The sequence below is a fragment of the Lycorma delicatula genome, chromosome 9 (assembly GCF_047948215.1).
Source record: "Lycorma delicatula isolate Av1 chromosome 9, ASM4794821v1, whole genome shotgun sequence".
Lineage (NCBI taxonomy): Eukaryota > Metazoa > Arthropoda > Insecta > Hemiptera > Fulgoridae > Lycorma > Lycorma delicatula.
Genome location: NC_134463.1, coordinates 17054775 through 17076229, shown reverse-complemented (window position 1 = coordinate 17076229; position 21455 = coordinate 17054775). Strand labels below are relative to the sequence as shown.

General features: G+C 28.7%; 1 protein-coding gene across 1 annotated transcript in view; it reads right to left on the bottom strand.

Moving 5' to 3' along the window:
* The window catches only part of chp (leucine rich repeat containing G protein-coupled receptor chaoptin), a 57453-nt gene that overhangs the window by 21635 nt on the left and 14363 nt on the right, over positions 1–21455 (bottom strand). Inside the window, exons 4-14 of the mRNA XM_075375621.1 lie at positions 19187–19454; positions 18251–18461; positions 17350–17508; positions 15719–15873; positions 14556–14775; positions 11696–11920; positions 9422–9718; positions 7164–7274; positions 5957–6175; positions 2635–2919; positions 509–703 (exon numbers count right to left, since the gene is read on the bottom strand). Coding sequence (XP_075231736.1) covers positions 509–703; positions 2635–2919; positions 5957–6175; positions 7164–7274; positions 9422–9718; positions 11696–11920; positions 14556–14775; positions 15719–15873; positions 17350–17508; positions 18251–18461; positions 19187–19454 — 2345 coding nt within the window. The remainder of the gene's footprint in view (positions 1–508; positions 704–2634; positions 2920–5956; positions 6176–7163; positions 7275–9421; positions 9719–11695; positions 11921–14555; positions 14776–15718; positions 15874–17349; positions 17509–18250; positions 18462–19186; positions 19455–21455) is intronic.

The following is a 21455-nucleotide window of genomic DNA, read 5'->3' as shown; positions in this document are numbered from 1 at the left end:
TGTGCAAGCCACTTGCCATCCACTTTGTTGTAACGAATGGATATTTGAACATTTTTTGGTAAACAGCCTACTGTGACGTTTATTACATGCTTTTGTTTAGCTTGCAATATATGCACCGTAAATTTATATTTATATTAGATATATATATATCTAATTTATATTTCATATTTTGGTTATCTTTTTATGCTTGCTAGTGTTATGTCACTAGATTCTTGTGGATCTTTCAACATAAAATAGATTTTTGTATTTAATTTTTAAATTTTTTGTTAAGTTCTAAATAATCAATACTGTTGATGAATACTTAAAAATAATTCAGAAAGTAACTATTGTTACAAAATTAATTTTGTTTTAATATTTTATTCTAACTTTTGTTATTGTGTATTATTGCATAGCACCCCCCTCATGGATTACCCATTTACCATGAAAAAAGTTAAATTCAGAAAGCTGCCTCCCTTCTGTTTTGAGCTGTATATGCCCCTGAATGTCTTATATTTATTACTTTACTTACAGTGGAAAGTGACGTATTTCTAAGACCAAGATACAAAAGTGTATCTTCAAGACCTTTAAATGATCTTCCTCTTGGTTCAAGCTTCAAATCTGTATTATGGCTAAGTTCAAGTGAAGTGAGACGAGGTAATGATGCAAATGTTGCATCTTCCATTAATACTAGACGGTTATATGAGAGATCTAACATTGTTAATGACTGAAACAAATAAGCATACAATAAAATTAATATAACGTAAAAGAAATTAATCTGTATCTCTATTTTGATATTAAAAAACCATTACCTATAAAAAAATGTATTATTTTTAATAAAGTATTACTCAACAAAGTTTAAAAAGCTCAGTTGATGCACAGGAGAGATGGATCGTTTGATTGGTAACTAACTGGCTTCTTGCTATCCACAACATCCTGTTGTAGAATACTATCCCCTCCAGCACACTATTAATATCAAAAGCACTACTTCAGACAATCCAAGTGGAACTACTGTGCATCTATAGGTTTATGCTTTCTAAACTTTGATGAGTAATGCCTAGTTATGTTAAAAACATAAGAATACTTTTAATTAGCTATTTTATGAACATTTCAGCACCAACTTAGTAATAATAATATTTTTTCCAGTTTATCCTTTGTCAAATATATTATTTAAAATTCCTTTATATCATAACATAATGATTGATTCAAATTCCTCTTTCTTAATGAACAACTTAGCTGACCTATAAGTATGTCATTAATCAGTATTTTAAAAACATTTCTGTTATTTATATTATTTTTTTAATTTTGTTATATCTAGATTATCTTCTTTATTTGTTGAATTATGAACATTTTCCTATTTAGAGAAACACAGTTCTTCAGTATGTTATTTAAAAGAAACTTAATTATAAATGAATTTTTTTAATAATTTTTATGAAAAAATAACTAACATGTAAAATGTAAATGAGCAGAATAGTTAAAAAAAATTCAGATTTATAAAGAACAAGTTTTATAAGGAACAAACTAAAATTCCCAAGAATTACTTTGAATAACATTTTATTTTATAAATGTTAAAATGTAAAAGAAATTCCAACAACTGATGTTTTTTTTTTAATATTGACTAGCCTCAAAAATTAAGATGTTGCTTTGAAATTTTCTAAATACAAATATAGAGTAATTTTTTCATAATTTTTTTTTAGTGACAATCACATATAGAAAATGATAATAATGAAGTATCAAACATACTTATTTTAGTGTGGGCTGATGAAGGAAATACAACTTATAATAAATAGTTGTATATGTTCAAGTTGTTTTAACAACATAACATTTAATCCTTGTATAAATGACTTAAATTTATATATCAAAATATGTTAATTTATGTTTATTGGAAGTTAATTAACTTTTAAAGTATTCATTACTAATACCATTAATCAAAAATTCCAGTAGTACACAATCACATCTAAAAAAAAACAGCATAAATTCTTATGCTACATATATAAATACATTTGGCATTTTGGTGCTCTGTAAGAAACATTGACATTGTATTTTAATTAGATTCTTTTATTTTTAAGAAGGTACTAACAGATATGTTCCAGATTTTGTGGAACTGATTTGGTTTTACGCAGACATGATAGTCATTCAAAAAACCCCAAAATACATTATTTATTTTTTCCAGTAATGACAGGATTACGTACAATTTTAATTACTTAATGATAGTTGTATCACGTATAAAAAAATACTGCACTAAACTGACATTCAAACACAGAACCTAGTGGATGAAAATAAAAAAAGGTACCATTCTGTTATGGATGTTAGTGTTAAGTTATTAAACAACTCCATTAAATAATATTTATGATACAAAAAAAATCTTATGAGAAATGTAAAGAAATATAAATATTTTTTGATGATTTTAATATGCATTACTGACAAAGGCTATCACAATTACAGTTGAAAACATTCTGAAGTTACAGTTAAAAAAAATACTTACAAATTAATTATGATTAGATTAATCTTATATGTAATTTTACTACTGACTCTCATAGATAAACAAAATCTTTGATAGTGTAATTACTAATATGTTTAGTTAAATAATTTATGAATATTATTATCTTAATTGAGTAATATATATTTAATTACTTAACTAATAATTTGTTTACTTACTCTAAATCTTGAAAATGTTTCAGATGATTGTAAAGATGATATAGAGTTATGTGAAAGATCAAGTTCAATAAGGGTTGCTGCAGCACTAGGGCCAAATGTAGATACTGGCATACGAGATAACTGATTTCTTGATGCAACAAAACGTTCTAATCCTTGTTCAGAGAATAATGAATCTGGTAATGATCTAAGACGATTTCCTGATACATCAACAACTCTTAAATTATCTAAACTACGGAAAAGTTCAGATGGAACATCATTCAGATTGTTGTTACTAAGATGGAGTACCTGTAAATAAAAATAAACGGAACTTTTTAAATAAATGATAACATATAAGTATTGCAATTACAACATATGAGAAGATGTTGGAATTATGTTAAAATTATTTTAAATATTTCCTTTACTTTAATAAATCTGTCATAAAATGTTGAAAAATTACAAAAATATATTTTTTTTTAAGCCTAATTGTCATTAGTAAAGAAATAAAGAATAAATATCTTCCATTCAAATAATAAATTTTGACAACATTGCACTTCTATAAACTTTAATATGTACACCTTAACGGTATAACATGTTTCTAACTGTGAAGAACAAAGCTTTCTATGATGAAGCATTAGTTATATCTGAAATATGCATTTGTCAAACACTGGAAAATTTTTCAGTAGAAGAATAAGTTTTAAATTAAATAATATAACACAATAAATACAAAAGGATTCTTCATTTTTACAATTAAACTCTCCTTACTCAAATAATGCAAATGTACACCATAAAAAAATTAATCCAAAAATGATAATAATTTGTTTATAAGCTTAAAAATACTGATGGTATTTTTAAAAAATCGTACTTTACTTTAAAGTAAATTTTAATGTTTTAAAACTTTTTTAACTTAAAATAGGGCTACTTTAAAATTAATACTGAAAATTTGTAGATATTTAATATAGTGCATTAGTATTTTAAAATTATTTTTAAAACACTTCTCTTAACAGGATAATTGTATGACCTCAATAAAAACTAGGGTGACAGACATGGAATACAAATGGCATTACAGTATTACTCTACAACATTATTAATTTTTTCTTTATGAGTTTTGTTTCTTCCATTTCCATTTTGTTGTCAACTAAAACTATGTTTTCACTGAAAACAATTTAAATAAAAATCACTTTCTTCAGTGATAAATTTTCAAAACATTAAAAGAAAATGTAATAACATTTAATACACAATTAATCTACAGTTTGGAGAACTGTAAACTGTTAGTTATATAGTTTTTTTTTGTTTTTTATTTTTTGCTAATTATTCTCCAACTTATGATATAGTTAATAATTCATTGACCTAATGCAAAACATCTTCAACAGGAATCAATACAACAAATATTTACTGTAATAATAGACAAGTAACAAAAATTACTTAAAACTGCTTTGTTTAAAATTGATTATTGACAAAAATTTAAAATAAAGTTTTCAAGAGGTCTACATTGACACACTACTCAATGCAATGAGTAAAATAGATTTCCTTAAAATCAAAATAATTATACAAAACACAAAATTGTATTAATCACAATATTACGATTTTGACAAAATTGTGACAAATTTTGTCATGAAATGTAATAAAATTTAGGCTTGGTTGAAGCCTTTTTTGAAATTAGCCTAATTTTTGGCAAAATTCAATGCTATGGCCATTAGCTGCTAACAATACAACAGGATTCAAAGAACTATGCCCAGGTGATCCGTGGGAATCATTTCCCACACTATGGCTTTGGCTACTGGAATTTTATCTTACTTTACTCTCTTCAATTTCCAGGTTGCTACTTCCTTAGTTGTTCAAATGTTAAAGAACTATCAGGTTGCAAGGTATGTTGTTTACCACTCCTTTTTCAGAACCATATTAATTCATTAATTCCCACAAATCAAATTTTTTTAAACTTTAAGTAAAACCCTATTTCTCATGACTATTAGGAATGATAAAGAAAAGGGCACTAGGAAAGTTTTGCAGTGTAACAGAACGGATCAACTCAGGCAGTTACAAGTTAGTACATGTTTAGACAGGTCTCAACCTGCACTGTAATTGCTTGAGTCACTGACTCAGTGTCATTTGCTTTTTAGATGTGTAAGTGGAAAGACGTAGTGATTGAGGTAAAAAGATCAAGTGGAAAGAGGGATCAAGATGAAAGAGGTAGTGAGGTCATCATGGATGAAAACTATTATCAGGCAAATTTGTATTTGGGTTTTGTTGATCATCATTTAGAGAAAACGACTCCTGTGCTTGGAGAAGATTGTCCTCATTGTACAATAATATTTAGGTAGTACCAAGGGTTTAAAGAGGAAATTTTGGACTTGAGGATACTCCAACGTCAGGTCGACTGTCCTCGTCTGTGACTAAAGGAAACATTGTTGCAGTACAAAAAATGATTGAGGTAGACAGGTGTGTGACCTACCACCAATTAGAGGTGTAATGGGCATTAATGCACCTGCAGTTTATGCTATTCTGCAAGATGACTTTCAAGTTAGTAAGCTTTGTATCCTTTGGGTGCTATTAAGTTGGCCGATGACCAGATGGCTTGTCGTACTTCATGGTGCTATAAATACTGAAAACGTTTGAAGATTGGAAATCTTCCAATGTGAACACTGTTGTGAAAAATGACAAAACTTGACTATTATGAAGTACCAACCAAGGCTCAAACGTGGGTGTTTGAAGATGAGGAGACCCCTGTGGCTGTGTGAAAATCCAGATCAAGGAAGAAGAGGATGGTGGCTATATTTTTTGGTGTGCGAAAAGTTCTAGAGTGAGCTACACTGAAAACTCAAAAATCATTACATGCAAATGATATATAGAGAATACCTCCCCAAAGTTGTCAAAACTTTCAAGAAGCTGTGGATAAACTCAAGGATGGACATATGGTTTCTTCACCATGATAACATTCCAGTGTACTGCTCCAAGTATTTGATCAGCACAAGAATATAATTATTAGAGTACCCTTCATCAGTCCTGACCTCTCTTCATGTGACGTCGCACTTTTCTTCCAGGTAAAGAACAGACAAGTGCTGATGACATCCATGCTGGCTTGAAACCTGAGTGTGTGCAGATCTTGATGAAACTTGGCAAGGTTTCTTTGAAGGCTGGTTTGAAAGAAGGAGAAGTGTGTCATTAATGAGTGTTGGAAATTATTTTGAAAAATTATAAAACATAATGTCATATTGCAAAACTTTCTCAGTGCTCTTTATAGATTCAAGAAGTGTGGTGTCAGAGGTTCTTCTAATGTTTTATTTTGAAATCTGAGAATGCTAGAAATTTATAAATGTTAATAAATATCCTCAAACTATGTACTTACCTGCAACTTTCGTGAATTACGGAATGAATCAAAATCAATTTCATAAAGTTGATTATGGCTGATATCAAGCCATTGTAATTGTGGTAAATTACCATATATATCACGTGTTACATTGTATAACTGATTGTTAGACAAGTATAAATGCGTCAAACTAGATTCAACTGGACGCAGGTAACCTCTTCCAATGTAATTTATTTTATTATGAGACATATCTAGAACCTAAAAAAATGATCAGATATTAAAAAAAAGGTGTTTTAGTATTCTTACTGATTTGTAAAGAATAAACAAAAATTTTAATTTCCAGTGAATATCAGTTATTTTAGAATTAACTCATTCATTTAAGTTAACATTACTTCATAATATTTCATGACTTTTAGTAGTTACACAAATGCAAATTAACAGATTTTCTTCTATTAAAGAAAACAAAAATTAAATAAAACAAAGTTTTTAAAATTGAAAAGATTATTCAACAATTATACATGCTTATATATGTCACTGGGAGATGATAAAAACGGAGATTTGATCAAATCCCTAAGGTAGATGATCAGTTCACAGAAGATTTTAAAATTGCAACTCTATGGGGTGATTTCCCTAAAGAAAGTAAGTGATTTCATCAAATCCCTTAACTGTTTTAGTGAAAAGATGAAATAAACAAGTCAGGACTCAAATAACATCAAATAAAGAAGGGTAGAAGGTATCATGACTTATTTATTTAGTATACCATGCATTATTAAATGTAGAGTAGATAATATTACAGTAGTCATTGAAACAAAAATTATTTATTTGAAACAAATTGAAAAAAACTATTAAAAAACTTATAACTTAATTACTTAATTAAGTTAATTTAAGTACATTTAATAATGCATGGTTTACTAAATAAATACTTTTAATATCTAAACAATGTTATTTCATCTTTTCAGTAAAACCCTTAAGGATTTGATGAAATCACTTACTTTCTTTAGGGAAATCACCCTACAGAGTTGTAATTTTAACATCTGTGAATTGATCATCCACCTTAGGGATTTGATCAAATCTCCGTTTTTCATCATTTCCCTATGTTATATACAAATATATAATTTTATATTAAAATCTAGTTTATATAAAACAAGTCATAAATAAATCTTTAACCATAATTCACAACTACTTAAATATTAAATAAATTACATTTTTTTCAATTTTGTAAATATACAATAATAAATGTACAAACCTTGACGTGAGAATGCATAATCATTTCTCGTCCTGTAAAGCTTGTGTTTAATTCTAGAGTTTGAAGACTGTTAAAACTGATGTTAAGTTTAAATGTAGCAAGTGTACCAACCTAGTAAACAGAAATAATATTTATTTAAACTTCAGTAAATACAAAATTAATTTTCTTTTTAATAGTGTAATATAAAAAAAACTATATTTTAAATAATTAAGTGCAATAAAACCTGTATATGATTTAATTACTTGGTGCAATTTCACTGATCTTCATATTTTCTTGCATGAATGAATAATTGTTTAATTATGTTAATTTAGTAAAAGTAAATAACAAGTAAAAAATATGAATTCTGTAAAAAACCAAACCGATTTTATAACACAATGGTTTTAATAATATACTTAAAAACATTTAAAAACATTTTTAGTTGTCTTCATGATCATCCTCAGTAACTGGTGCTGTTCTACCACGAGTCAACTGATGTTGTGGCTAGGTGTTTCTTTTTAATTAAGCAGCCATATATATATATATATATATATATATATATAGAGCACATCATTGAAAAGCGTTTTGGATGAATGAATACTGAAATTATTTAATATTTGTTTATCTGTTTCATAATGTTAAAGGAAGTTAAATGTTTCTTTTTTTGTATTTTAAATTAATTTATAAAGTAAATTTTATTATAAAATATGGCTTGGTTTTTTGTTAAAAAACTTATACATTTTTTAAACAATGGTGTTAGTATAACACCATTAACCTGGTCCAATTAATCATTCATCTCAAGGCTATGTATCTGAAAAATTTGTAAAATATCTCTTCAAAATATTCTTGTGATAGATTATATTACTCGCATTGATGTAGTTTCATCAGCTGCATGTTGGTTAGCCGTGAGGTGTAGCACCATCTCAACGATGGTAGTTTATGTGGTAAAGTAAATGTCACGCAGGACTCTGTGATAGAGCTGAGTGGGAGTTGGAGGTCTGTCCTTCTCTCCCTGGTAGACTAGAGTTCGTAGTTGTAATTAAACTAAGGGTTTAAATTATCAAGTTGAGTTGCACTAAGGGAACTAAGTATAAATTCTGTTGTTGCGAACAACATTTTTTTGTGGTGTGTGTTAACTTTATTGAATTTGCTTTGATATTTTGAGACATTTACTCACTAATAGCTTACTTAGAACTAGGTGCAGGGTTTCTGCTTCTGCGAACTCAGTTAGCTAGTTCAGAGGGCAATGAATTAGAACAGTCAAGATGTCCAAAAGAAGCCTACAGCAAAGGCTGAGTCAAAATTCATTGATGTAAATGTCTACCGAGGCATTTACATCAGTGGCATCCCAACGAGGCTTAGAAAGATGACCTCCATTAAAGCCCATCAGGGTTAGGAATGCGGGGGGGGGGGGGTATGGTGACCGGAATCGTCACAAGGCAGGTGTTATCCCCTATGGGGGTTGAAATGTCTGTTGGTTACATGTTTATGTGATCAAATGTACTTAGTGCTCAAATGATAATTCACAGTCAATCTTGAAGTGAAATTTATTAAGTAAAATTCTTTATTTGTTGAAATTTTTCTTCAGTTATTTTAACAGCTTTGCATGAAAAAACATGTAATTGTTTATAGTGTGTGCATTCATACCTATTACGCTTAATTTAAAAAAACAGGGGTTCAAGATGTCCCTCTTAAAAAATATATTATTTTTAGAATATCTGATTTATGTAATTAAAAACATTTTACATAATTAATTAGAAGTATAATAAAAAATACCAGAAATTAAATGGTTTTTATGATTCTGTACTGTGTAACATATCCACAGAATAGAAACTGAATCTAACCTTGGTGGGTATAGCTCCTTAAACAGACTCTTCTTCCTAACACTAATGTGATTGTCAAGTTCTGTATGTCTGTACTGCAAACATAAGATAAACATGATGCAAGCAAGTTACCTTTTTCTTAAAAAAAAAGTAATGAACTTGAAATAATGATTTCTGTTCCTAAATTGAAACTTTAAAATTAAAACTACCAACTTAGTACCTTGGATGTATTTCTCAGTGATAACAATATTTTAAGAATTCACCTCACAATTAAGGTTCAAGAATTAAGAGAAAACAAATTGAGCACTATCACTAATACAGTTACTATTAACTATTATTTTACTCAAATAATATTTTTATTTTTTTTAATCTAAAAAAAATTGGTAAACAAAATTTTTATGGAACAATGGAAGTATAAATCTAAATTAAAACCAAAGTAAATTGCAATTATTAACAAACCTGGTCAAGGCAAGCGAAATCAAATTGATTCATTTTATTGTATGCAAGATCAAGTTCTTCCAATTCAGGTAAATTTTGGAATGCTTCATTAGATATATAAGAAAGTTTATTTCCTCTTAATTTAAGTATTCTTAAATTATCTAAATTCATAAATGCACGTCGATCAATTCTTGCGATAAGATTATCATCCAGTCGTAAGTGTTGCAATGACGACAAATCAACAAATGTGTGAGTATTAATAGATGTTAATCTGTTAAATGACAAATAAAGTTCTTCCAAGTTAGAATGAATATCTCCCTAAAACAAACAAACAATTACATAATGAATATTTCATAAAAATGTATACTTTATTTTAATATTGTAAACAGTTAAGTTTTTGTAATTGTTTAGTGCAGACAAAAACTCTAAAACTACTGAAATAATTCTGAAGCAAAAGTTTTTTTATTACATTATAACATTTCAGAAAATATTGAAATAATATGTTTTATTTAATAATAGTATTTAAGGACTCTCCCTCTAAACAAAAATTACTCTTGTTTTCTATGGTTTTTTTAAATTTCTATTCTCTGAAAATGTATCTTGTTCGTCCCTTGAGTTACTCAATGATCAACTTGTTCATACAGTCTTTAACATGTCTGTACTTTTAAGGACATGTTGGTATCACCTCCTATTTGCTCTGTAAGTAAAAATTAACGTTTACAGGATGCAACACCATAAATATATATACTTTGACTTGGTACATTTATTCATTTTTTTTTATAATTATAAAGTCATGTCCAGTAACACAGCTTTGCATTTTTTATATGGTAAGGATGAAAGACATTGAATTAAAAATGTGAAAAATGTAAAGCCCTGATAGAATTTGAACCCAGGACCTTCTGGATCAAAATTTATAAATTAGTTTGAGAAAATAATTCAATAAGTACAATATAATAAAGGCTTTATCTTTATCATAACACATTAAAAGCCGCTTATTAGTAAAGTGAGGAAAGAAGTGGTTTTCTACTGCCCTCTTCATTTCTTTACAAAGTATGATAGAGAGTATGATACAAAAAATGAAAGTACTCTTTTCTGCTAATGGAATATGCTTTTACTTATATTTTATTTATTTTCATAATATTGGAAATGGATTGCTATTAATTTAACATTGAACAAAGAATATTCAGAAATAAGAAATATTCAAAAATACTCTGGAAAATGTGCCCCAGTCCTTGACAGAAATTGAATTTGAGATAAAAATCTTAAAGAATTCTCAGTTTGTTTTTTTTTTAATTGGTTGAACACTTATTAGAATTAAATTAACAAAAAGGTTTGTTATTGGATCAACCTGAAATTAAAACAATTCCAGGATAGTAATAAATAAGGTATGATTGTGTAACAAACAAATTAACCTAAACATCTTAACTTTATATAACATTAAATCAATTATAATTTTTTTTCTTTTTTTTATTATTAGATTTCTAAATAAAATCTATTTGAATATGGCACACATTTTGTAATGAGAATATATTTCACATATTTTGTGAGAATAGTTCTTAGTTTTGAAATCGGTGTTTTTAATTGTTATTATTACTTTACTTGTATGTTTTCGGAAAGTTTATTTTTTCTTTAGGGCTAAATCCAACAAATTAATCTTATATGCAAAGTGATTTATTTGCAAGTGGATTTTCTCCTAGAAAGAAAAGTTATTTCTGAAAATATTCAGGTAGAATAAAAGTATTAACAGGACTTAAGGTAATTTGTTAATGGTTAAACCAATTCCAGAATAATTTTACTGCATAGCAGCATCATAAGCATTGCTCACAGAGTCACTAGAATCACTTGACTGATGACTATCAAGGAAGGACTTTTACTAGATCATACTTTTTTGTTTTTCAAATTTTTTTACTATAAGATATGTGATAAATATACATTGAACTTAACATTTATAAAGTAACATGTCAAAGAGCATCTGTTGAATAGTAACTGTGTGGGTGCAAACAGTCAATGTTCTTTTTAACAACTGTACTAGCCGCTATTTTAAAAATCATTACATGCACATTGCTTGGGTAATAATGAATCATACACTGAAATTTCATACAAATTGGAAAAAGCATTTGGTTAGTTACTGCTTCACAAATTCCCCCCACAGACACACCAATGCACACATTTATGCATGCCCACACACAGAAAGAGAGATGAAATGCTAAAAGGTTGATTTAAAATAAAACCTTGCTTTGCTTAGACTTATTATTATTATTACAAAGTAAAGCTGATTAAAAAAAAAAAACTTACCTGAAAAGTACCTTTATGAACAGTATCAATCTGATTATCCTGAAATTGAAGCACTCTTAATTTACGTAAGAAGTGAAATGATGTTTCAGGCATACTTTGCAATGTATTATGGCTGAGATCAAGATATTGCAAGCTACTAAGGGGTTTTAATGCATCACCAAACACAGTTTTTAATGAAGAAGAGAGCCCATGAGAAATTCTTAATGAAATCAATGAGTGTCCAACCTTTAATAACAAAAAATACAAATATAATGTAATTTTATGTCAAAATAAAACATCTATGTAGATGTATCGGCACATATATTGGTGCAGGGACTGAAAGCCTAACATTTTGCATACATTGGCCTCTTACAAGTAACTAAAAACATTCTCATTTTCCATATGTCTTTTGTGGTATTGTAATGTATAAAAAACAGGTTTCATAAACTTGCTGTAGTATATGTAATTGCTGAGTTTTATTCTAAATTATACATTGATGTTGTGATCTAGGCCTACCTCCTGTTGAAGAGCAACTAATAATAATAGAATCATTCATGAATCATAAATGACTAATGTGTTATTTATGAATTGTTGTAAACACAACATGCAATTCTAAGTATTTCATTTACTTTTTTTTAATCTATTCTAATCATTGCGCTGTGAAGAATCATATGTCACACATTACTAGTAATTATGTTCTAGAAATGGTTATTATAGAAAGATTTATTGGGGTGTATATTTTACTTAATGAAGTGAATAGCTGTTGATTTATTTTTACTACTTGTGTTGTTTTTATTTAAGGCTTTTACATAAATTCAGTCGTGTAAATTTTTAATATTTCAATACAGTTATTTTCTTTTAAAATGCCCAAGTTGGAAGGAAAAGGTACAGTAGTTCGTAGTCAGGCAAGGGAAATTGTATTCAATATTTACAATTTCTTTTTACAAAACAATGCTGGAACCAGAATAGTGAGAAACTGAAGTGGTGAATACAATTGTTCAAGCAACAAGAGTATCACAACGAATAGTCCAAAGAATTACAGCAGAAGGGAAATCAAATGAAACTGAGAAGCCATCCATGGCTTCTCAGAGAAAATGTGTATGTTTCTTCGAGAAAACGAGTAAATTGCTCCAGTATTGTGTGCAATTTAAATTCGTTTAACACAGATGTTTTGAACTGTTTAATAAACAAATTTTATGTAATCGAAAAATGCGTTCCTATTGTGAAGAGAATTATGCAAAAAGTCCGCGAAAGTGAAATTAATTTCAAACGGAGTGAAAGATCTTTAAGGAGAAAATGATGTAAAATTAGATGGAAAAAACAGAAGACAACTGGAAAATGCTAATAGAACGGCTTGACATTAGAATGCAAAGAATGAAATTTCTACAATAAATTTCCCTGCTTCATGAAGAAGGAAGACCGATTGTATACATAGATGAAACCTACATTCACAGTAGTCATGTGACACCAAAACCATGGGTAGACACAACAAGCCTTAATGAGGGACTGAAAGTACCAGAGCTAATATTAATAATTGTTCATGTCGGCTGTAATAAAGGATTCATTAACAATGCTTTACTCATGCATGAGTCAAATAAGAACGGTATCACAGATCGATAGATTCCGAAAAGTGCACGAAATGATTATGGGAAAAGTGTATTCCCAACTTGCCACCTTGGTTGATCATTGTACTAGATAACGCATCGTATTACTAACATTTATTAATAATGTTAATATTTTGGATATATTTTATCAAAACTGTTCCTAGATGAGACATAAAACTCTACTGATCAACCCTAATCAAAGACAGTTCATTAGTGGACTGATTGCCCCCTTTCTCTTTTGTCTCCTTTCTTTATCTTTCTTTCTTCTTCTTGCCAAGACAAATGGTTCAGCTTCCTGGTACCATCTGCAGCCAACACCTTTTGGTAGCCAACAAGGCAGCTGGTTCTTTATTGAAGGTTAGTGGGGTAGAACTTTGTAAGTTTGTGGAATTCCCCAAGGACTTCTTTACTATCTGGGATTGCAGAGAAAGGCCAAATTAGTAGTTGTAGGTCCTAATAAGTAAACTAAGCCTTTTACTTCTATTCCTCATTTATCTTATTAAATCAACTGATCGGTCAGCATTGTAAATAAAAAATTTTATCTTTCTCATTTCAAGTTTCTACTGTTATTATGATTAATAACATAATCTTAGTTCTGATACAATTTCATTCTTCTTAAGGCTCTTAACTGGTATGAGATTATTACATGTAGAATATTTTAAGTTTAATCAGCACAGCAATATGGAGGAAACAATTAGTTCTTGAAAAAATCTAAGTTCTAAAGAAACTAAGATAAGGAGAAATAACATCTTACAATACTATAAATTGCTGGTACTGATAAACAAATTTCAAAAAACCAGTTTAAGAAAAATTGCATCAATCAATACTTGTAAAAATCAGGAATAAAACCCAGGAGTAAATGACTTATAGCAAATTGAGTCAAATAAATGTAAAACTGTCAAATTAAAGTAATATAAATTTTTTTTAATTCTTAGCAAAGGTGAAAACTGCTATTTACAGTTTTACAAAAGATTGTTATTACTTCAATACATAAATTTATTTGGTAATTATAATAATAAATGAATTACATTTATAATCAAAAGAACTATAAAATATCAACCAAAAAAAGATTGAGTATCAGACAGAAATAGGAGTCTTAAAAGTAATAATTATTTAATAATTTCCCTTTCAGAGACTGGAACACTCATAGGACCTATGGTTGAGTAGCTGATCGAGGTTGACTTGAAATGAATTATGGAATTAATGAAGCAATGAAAAGAATTATAATCTTTAAAATAAAACGCTAACAATTTTCCAAAAAAAATTATTATAATCACCTCTTGGAAAGCATCAACATCGATTCCAGAGATGCTATTATCAGAAAAGTCTATTCTTTTCAGTCCACGAACATGTCTAAATGCATGAGGTTTGATTGTTTTTAAATCTCCATCAGTAATATGAAGTTCTTCTAGATCTACACCATATTCCAAGAAGTCATCTGGAGCCAAAACTTGTTGAGGCATTCTTGACACTGATAGCCACCTCAAGTTACGCATCCTATTACAAAAATAAAAAGAAAATAACATTCTTTAACGATTAAAATCCTAGGACTTAGCTTAACTTTAAATTCCATCTTGCTGAAAGATCAAAATAAGTTCACAATATTTAGTACAACTTTAAACTATTCTTACTTATAAAAATAAATAATAAAATATTGAAAATATATTGAAATAATACTGTACAAGGTGATTCTGGATGTAAACAACCATTTTTGAAGGAAATTGCAGTCCCTCGGTGGGTTGATTCATGATCCCATCTTGTCTAGATAGTTTCATTAGAACTGAGTGATCCACAGCAATTGATTTGCCTGGAATGTTACTTAGGAAACAAGCCAAATTAACAGTTGCTTCTTGCAACTAGTTTTAGCCACAAGCTAAAATGTTTGACTGGCATATTTATTAGGTAAAGTTGAACCTTTCCTTCAAAAAGTTATTTATTTTTGAGGCTGCCATACCAAAATGGTTCATCAAATTGAAAAATAATTCATAAAAATCATTTAACAGTTTAAATAATCTATCTACTGTGTCAATTTTTTAATTATTGTAAGAAACAGACAACTTCATACTAAATAAATATTTTTTAGGTTTCTTAGAAATTTCTCCAAAACCAGATTGTGATTTTAAACAGAATAAATTGAACTTATCCCATCAGCAAAATGGATTTAATAAAATAAAATACTGCACTTTATATTGAAACAAAGATTACTGAACTTCTAAAATTAATGGAAGAGGCAAACACAAATACATATTTATTTATTTTTTTATGCCAAAAAACTCGTTTCTTTGTTTTATGTTCATAGGTAATGAAGATATTTTATCAAATTAAAACTTTTTTCCAGTTTCACAATTTTTTTCTTTACAACATAGAAGAAAAATAAATAGAATAATAAAAATATACCCCCCCCCCCCACACACACACATATATATTTTTTTTATTGTACCTTCTCAAAGATTGTAAATTAGTTGGATTATTAGTTCGACCACTAAGATCAAGTCTATACAGAGAGTACTGGAAACCGCTGCTGTTTTCATCATTTGGTGCTAAATTATACAATGCATTGTCCTTAACGTATAAGGTCCGTAGAAAATCAAATTCCTTTGAAAAAAACCACACAAATAAATTAGTAGAATAAAATAACTGATGTGTTAGTTTAAATTTTAACTAGTCCAAATATTTTAATTATTTAACTTTTAATATATACTTTAAATTAAGAAAAATGTAATTCACCACAGTAATATTAAGAAAAAGGAGAAAAAAGGATGCATCCTCTGTGGTATTCTTACTCAATAAATTGGAATATAAAATTTCTACATACTTACACATGTCATAAGATACTTCTGTTTCATTCAGGTAAACTGATAATAATTTAAAATAATTATGTTACCAATGTAGAAATTGCTAACAATTACAAACATATCACAGAGGGGTATGTGATATGTTATTACATATGTATGTATTTTCTTTGTTAGAAAAATTGCTTTCTGTAATTGTTTGTTTTTCTTCTAACTACAGATTAAAACCCAATTATAGAAACTTATACTTTTCCTTTTTTAATGAAAAACAATGAATTCTGTATATAAAAAATGTAAATCCAAACTGAGATTCAAACCTAGAGTCCTCCAGTTCTGGTGTGGAGGAGAGTGAAACGGAATAATGCCACAATCAGAAAAATGTCTTAATAAAACTATTTAATATCAATAAAGACTATTTACTTGAGAGATAGAATATAATTCTTCAGTAAGATTGGGAATTCATTTTAGTTAACACTAATGTATAACTGTTATAAGTTTAAAAATATAATATTGCAATAAAGTACATTCAAAATGAACAATATTTTAACTTTTAATGTTGTTGGAAATGTTTAATGTAAATAAAAAAAGAATCTGCTAGTTAGTTTTATATTCATTTTAATTTCCCATTACGAATGTAAAATTCATTACTTTGCAACAAAAGGAGATTATAAATTTTATCCATATTACTTTTTTAATTAATTTGTTAAAATTAATAAACATTTTTCTGCTGTTAAAAATAAAAAATAAAAAATTTTTCTACATTTAGATAAAAGTGATTAAAAAAATAATAATAAAACCAACTTCAAGATACACTCAAAAAGATATGTAATTTCTACAATTATACTTCAGTAATTAATTTTAATTTTAGTTTTTTAAGTTAATATCAAAGTATGTGTTATTAAATTGTTGTTAGTTGCTTTTAATTTGACACCAAGTTCTAGAAGATGAAATTAAAAAACTGAAAATGTATTATGTTATACATTTGAAAGAAAATTTTGAAGCTAGTTATTAAAAAAAAAAGTTTTTTTATTTTGGATAATTTTCACCTCCGACTGTGTGTGATGTAAATACATAAGAAAATACCAGTAATTTATAAGAAATATTTTTTATATTTCCTTGAAAAAGTATGAAAGGAAAGTTATTTATGAAAAGTTTTAGTCAAATAAATACAAAAAATAAGTTTAAGTGCTTAATATTATATTAAATGTAATCACTTAAGCTAAATATACTTGAATAAAAATAAAATATAACACACAAATGAATAAAATATTTAAATTACCAGCAGCAAATGAGGAGGAAGTGATGTCAAATTGTTTCCAGACAGATCTAACAACTGTAAAGTTGGTTCCAAACCAGAGAAAGCAGATGGAGATAGTTCTTGAAGGCCACAGTCAACAAGTGATAATTCTTTAATTCGTGCATCTCTAAATGCATCAGTCTGTAAATCAGAAATTAAATATAACATACCAATAATAATTCCTTTTTCAGGTAGCACTTAAAATACAACAAATTGAAAAATTTAAAAGCAAAAGATAGTAAAATAATATTTTATTTAACCCACCATTAAATGGAATAATTTTATAGTTTATGTAAATAATCTGGAAACAGATGCTGTACTAGAAAAGACCTTTACAGGTAACAGGTATTTTGAAAGTAATGACTGTTTAATAATTCCTCTTGTAGAGGCCTGCAGGAGTCAAAGTCAACTTCTTTCAATTTTTGCCATTTCTACCTCTTGTTAATAATAAACACACCATTGCAATTTCCAACCCTGAATGACTGCAGTCAATACTTTTACTAAAAGTAAAAGTATTCAGGGTAGTAAATGTAATCTAATACTGGTTAAAAAATAAATAAATATTGTACAAAGACACTAATTTTTTCTCACATTGTCTTAGCTTTGTTAATATTACAAAAACAGTCATCAGCTGCACCGAAAGATAAACATACTTTTTACCTATCACAATTAAATGGTTTTTATATTAAAAAAAAGTTTTATACTATAAATGTGTTTAATGATAAAGTAACTTCCCATAATTAACACTACATTAGTTTTATCTTTAGGCTATTAAAAAAGAATAATCTACATTTGAAGAAATTATGTTGTAAGAATAATAGAAAAAAGACAAATAAATTAAGAAGTAAGATTTTTTAAAGAAATTATATAAAAAATAACTAACCTGCACTAGAGCTAAAGGATTTCCATTAAGATAAGTTTTATTAAGAATATCAAAGTGCTGGAATGCTCCTGGTGGCAAATATTGTATATTATTGTAGTCAAGACGTAATGTATCAAGAGATAACTGTGAATTTGAAGAAATAGGCTCAGACATTGTTGATGAATGTAATTGAGTTATCATGTTATAACTTAAATCCAAGGTTCTGAGCAACCTAAAAAATAATAATTAAAAAAATAATTATTTACACAATACACTGTTTATAAGATGTAAATATGTTTGGTTTCTGTTTGATTTATAAAAACAAAAAAAAAATTATGAATTAAAAAATAACCCTGATATGGAATGAATATATTAGTTTAAAACTATCAGTAACACTTTAATCTCAAATGAGATGCTAAATGACTGCGGACAAAGTGATAATCTGGTAAAAATAGATTAAGTTCTTATTCTGAGAATTACAGGCCTTTTTTTTAAAAAAATAGAATTGTGGAAATGTACAAGTACCAGAAGACTAAATAAGCTTAATGTCTGAGGAATAATAATAATGTTTATATCATTAAAGGAACTAAAAACAAATGTAACAGCATCAGAACAGTTGTGTACAAATGACAACTCTCCAGAGAACTTCAGAGAATAAATGTTCTTCTTCTTTATGTACTTTATTGAATGTTGGCAATCAAGTAGGTAATAACAACTTTATATAGGAACTGACTGGCAAAAAGAGCCGATTGATCCTGAAAATCATTCACTTAAATTCTTCAATCATGAAGTTATCCTTTGACTTACAGAATGATTACTATTCTTAAATAAAAAGAAAATAAGTAAGAGATTGTTAATGTACATATACATGAGTAAAAAAATTAAGATCAGTTATTATTTTACAAACAATGAATTTATAAACATGTAAATATCAATTTAAAATAGATAAAGTTTTACCTAAGAGTGCTGACTTGTCTGTATGGTATATATTTTAGCTGATTGTCAGCCAGATATAAGCGGACAAGTCTCTGTGGTCCGCTGCTAAATACATTACTATCGATTTCCATTATAGCATTACCAGATAAGTCTAGCGTATCAAGTACTTGTAATGAACTAAAAACTCCTACTGGTAAATGTGATATAGCATTATCTGCCAGTGATAATGTTTGCAGTGTGTCCTCTAAGCCTCGCCAACTTTCTGGTGTTATTTCATTTATTTCATTATCTGAAACCAAAAAAAAAAAAAAAAAATAGATTAGTATCAAAATTCTGAACATTAATTACCCTAAAATATCTGATAGGAGATTTCCTATTAGGTATGTGCTGGTGACACATTGGCTGATCAGGTGTTGTCATTATTACTTTACAATTCTGCCCTACTTCTAATTCAATTTTGGTGGATTATTGCCAGTAAAGAGTAAATGTTGTCTACCTACTTACATTTATTTGAACACAGATTTATTCTTTATTTATTTGAAAGCATACAAGTATTACACACTTTTCTGGCACCCTATCAGTTGACCTAGATTTTGAGGAACTGTTAAGAGTAGCAATGGTGTTTATATATATATATATATGGTTGAAGTTTAACTATGGAAACAGCTTTATATTGTGTATCTGAGAAATATTTGGAGGCAGAAAGAAATTGGGTTTTATATAATTAAAAAATCTGCATAATGGAGCTTTTTCAATTTTTGTTCACCATTCCATCATGTGTGTATCGTTTCTAATTAAAGTTTGAGCCTCACTTTGTGTTTAATTTTAATAAACGTTAGTTAGATCACTTTTCAAGTTTTTACAAAGTTAAGTAGAAATTTTTATTTGTTAAATGGTAAATTAACAAAGTTATTTTATTCCAAACCAAAAAAAGTGTATTTTCCGATAAAACCTTTTCATTTTTTACCCGTTTTTCTTAAAACCTAAGTGAACTAAAGGTCTGGGACCACTCTTATCCAATTTCTTGGGTCAAAGCCATTAGGAAGTATCAAATTTACCACTCGATTTATACAACCAGAATATTAAAACGGTTTAATTTCACAGACAGGGCAGCGAGCGAGGCTAATGTTTCATGAGCCGAACTCGCTAACGAATCATTTTCTAACGTATGTTTTTAATGAAGTTTTTTTCTTATTTTTGGCTATAGACTCGTCTCCCGAGAAACTCCCGTGCAATTTGGAATTGGAATCACCTGTATATATATATATCCTCCTCTATGAATCATGAGACCTTGCCGTTGGTGAGGGGGCTTGAGTGCTCAGGGATACAGAGTAGCTGGACCGAAGGTGCAACCATATCGGAGAGGTATCTGTTGAGAGCCAGACTAAGGAATGATTCCTGAAAGAGGGCAGCAGCTCTTTCAGTAGTTGTTAGGGGCGTGAGTCAGGACGACTTAAACGGCTGTATCAACATCACTCAGTCCTCTGAGTACTGCGCAGCTGAAAGCAATGGAAAACTACAGCTGCTTTTTTTCCAAGAAAATGTGGCTCTCTGCATTTTCACATAGCAATAATGGAGGCGCCTTCCTTGGTAAAATATTCCGGAGGTAAAATAGTCCCCTGTTCGGATCTCCGGGTGGGGACTACTAAGGAAGGGGTCACCAGAAAATTAAAAAATAACATTCTACGTGTCGGAGCGTGGAATGTTAGAAGCTTGAAAAAGGTTGGTAGGCTAGAAAATTTAAAAAGGGAAATGGGTAGGACAAATGTGGATATAGTAGGAATTAGTGAGGTTTGGTGGGAAGAGGAAGGCGACTTTTGGTCAGGTGATTTTAGAGTAATTAACTCAGCGTCAAATAATGGGCAGGCAGGAGTAGGTTTCGTGATGAACAAGAAGATAGGGCGGAGAGTGGAGTATTTCAAAACGCATAGCGATAGAAGCATTGTAATAAGGATAAAATCAAAACCTAAACCGACAACGATTGTTAACGTCTATATGCCTACAAGCGCCCATGATGATGATGAGGTAGAGTGTGTATACGAAGATATTGATGAAGCAATTAAACACGTAAAAGGAGATGAAAATTTAATAATAGTTGGAGATTGGAATGCAAGCATTGGAAAAGGCAAGGAAAGAAATATAGTGGGTGAATACGGGCTGGGCAAAAGGAATGAAAGAGGGGACCGACTTATAGAATTTTGCACGAAGTATAATTTAGTAATTGCCAACACCCGATTTAAAAATCATAATAGAAGAATATACACTTGGAAAAAGCCAGGTGATACTGGAA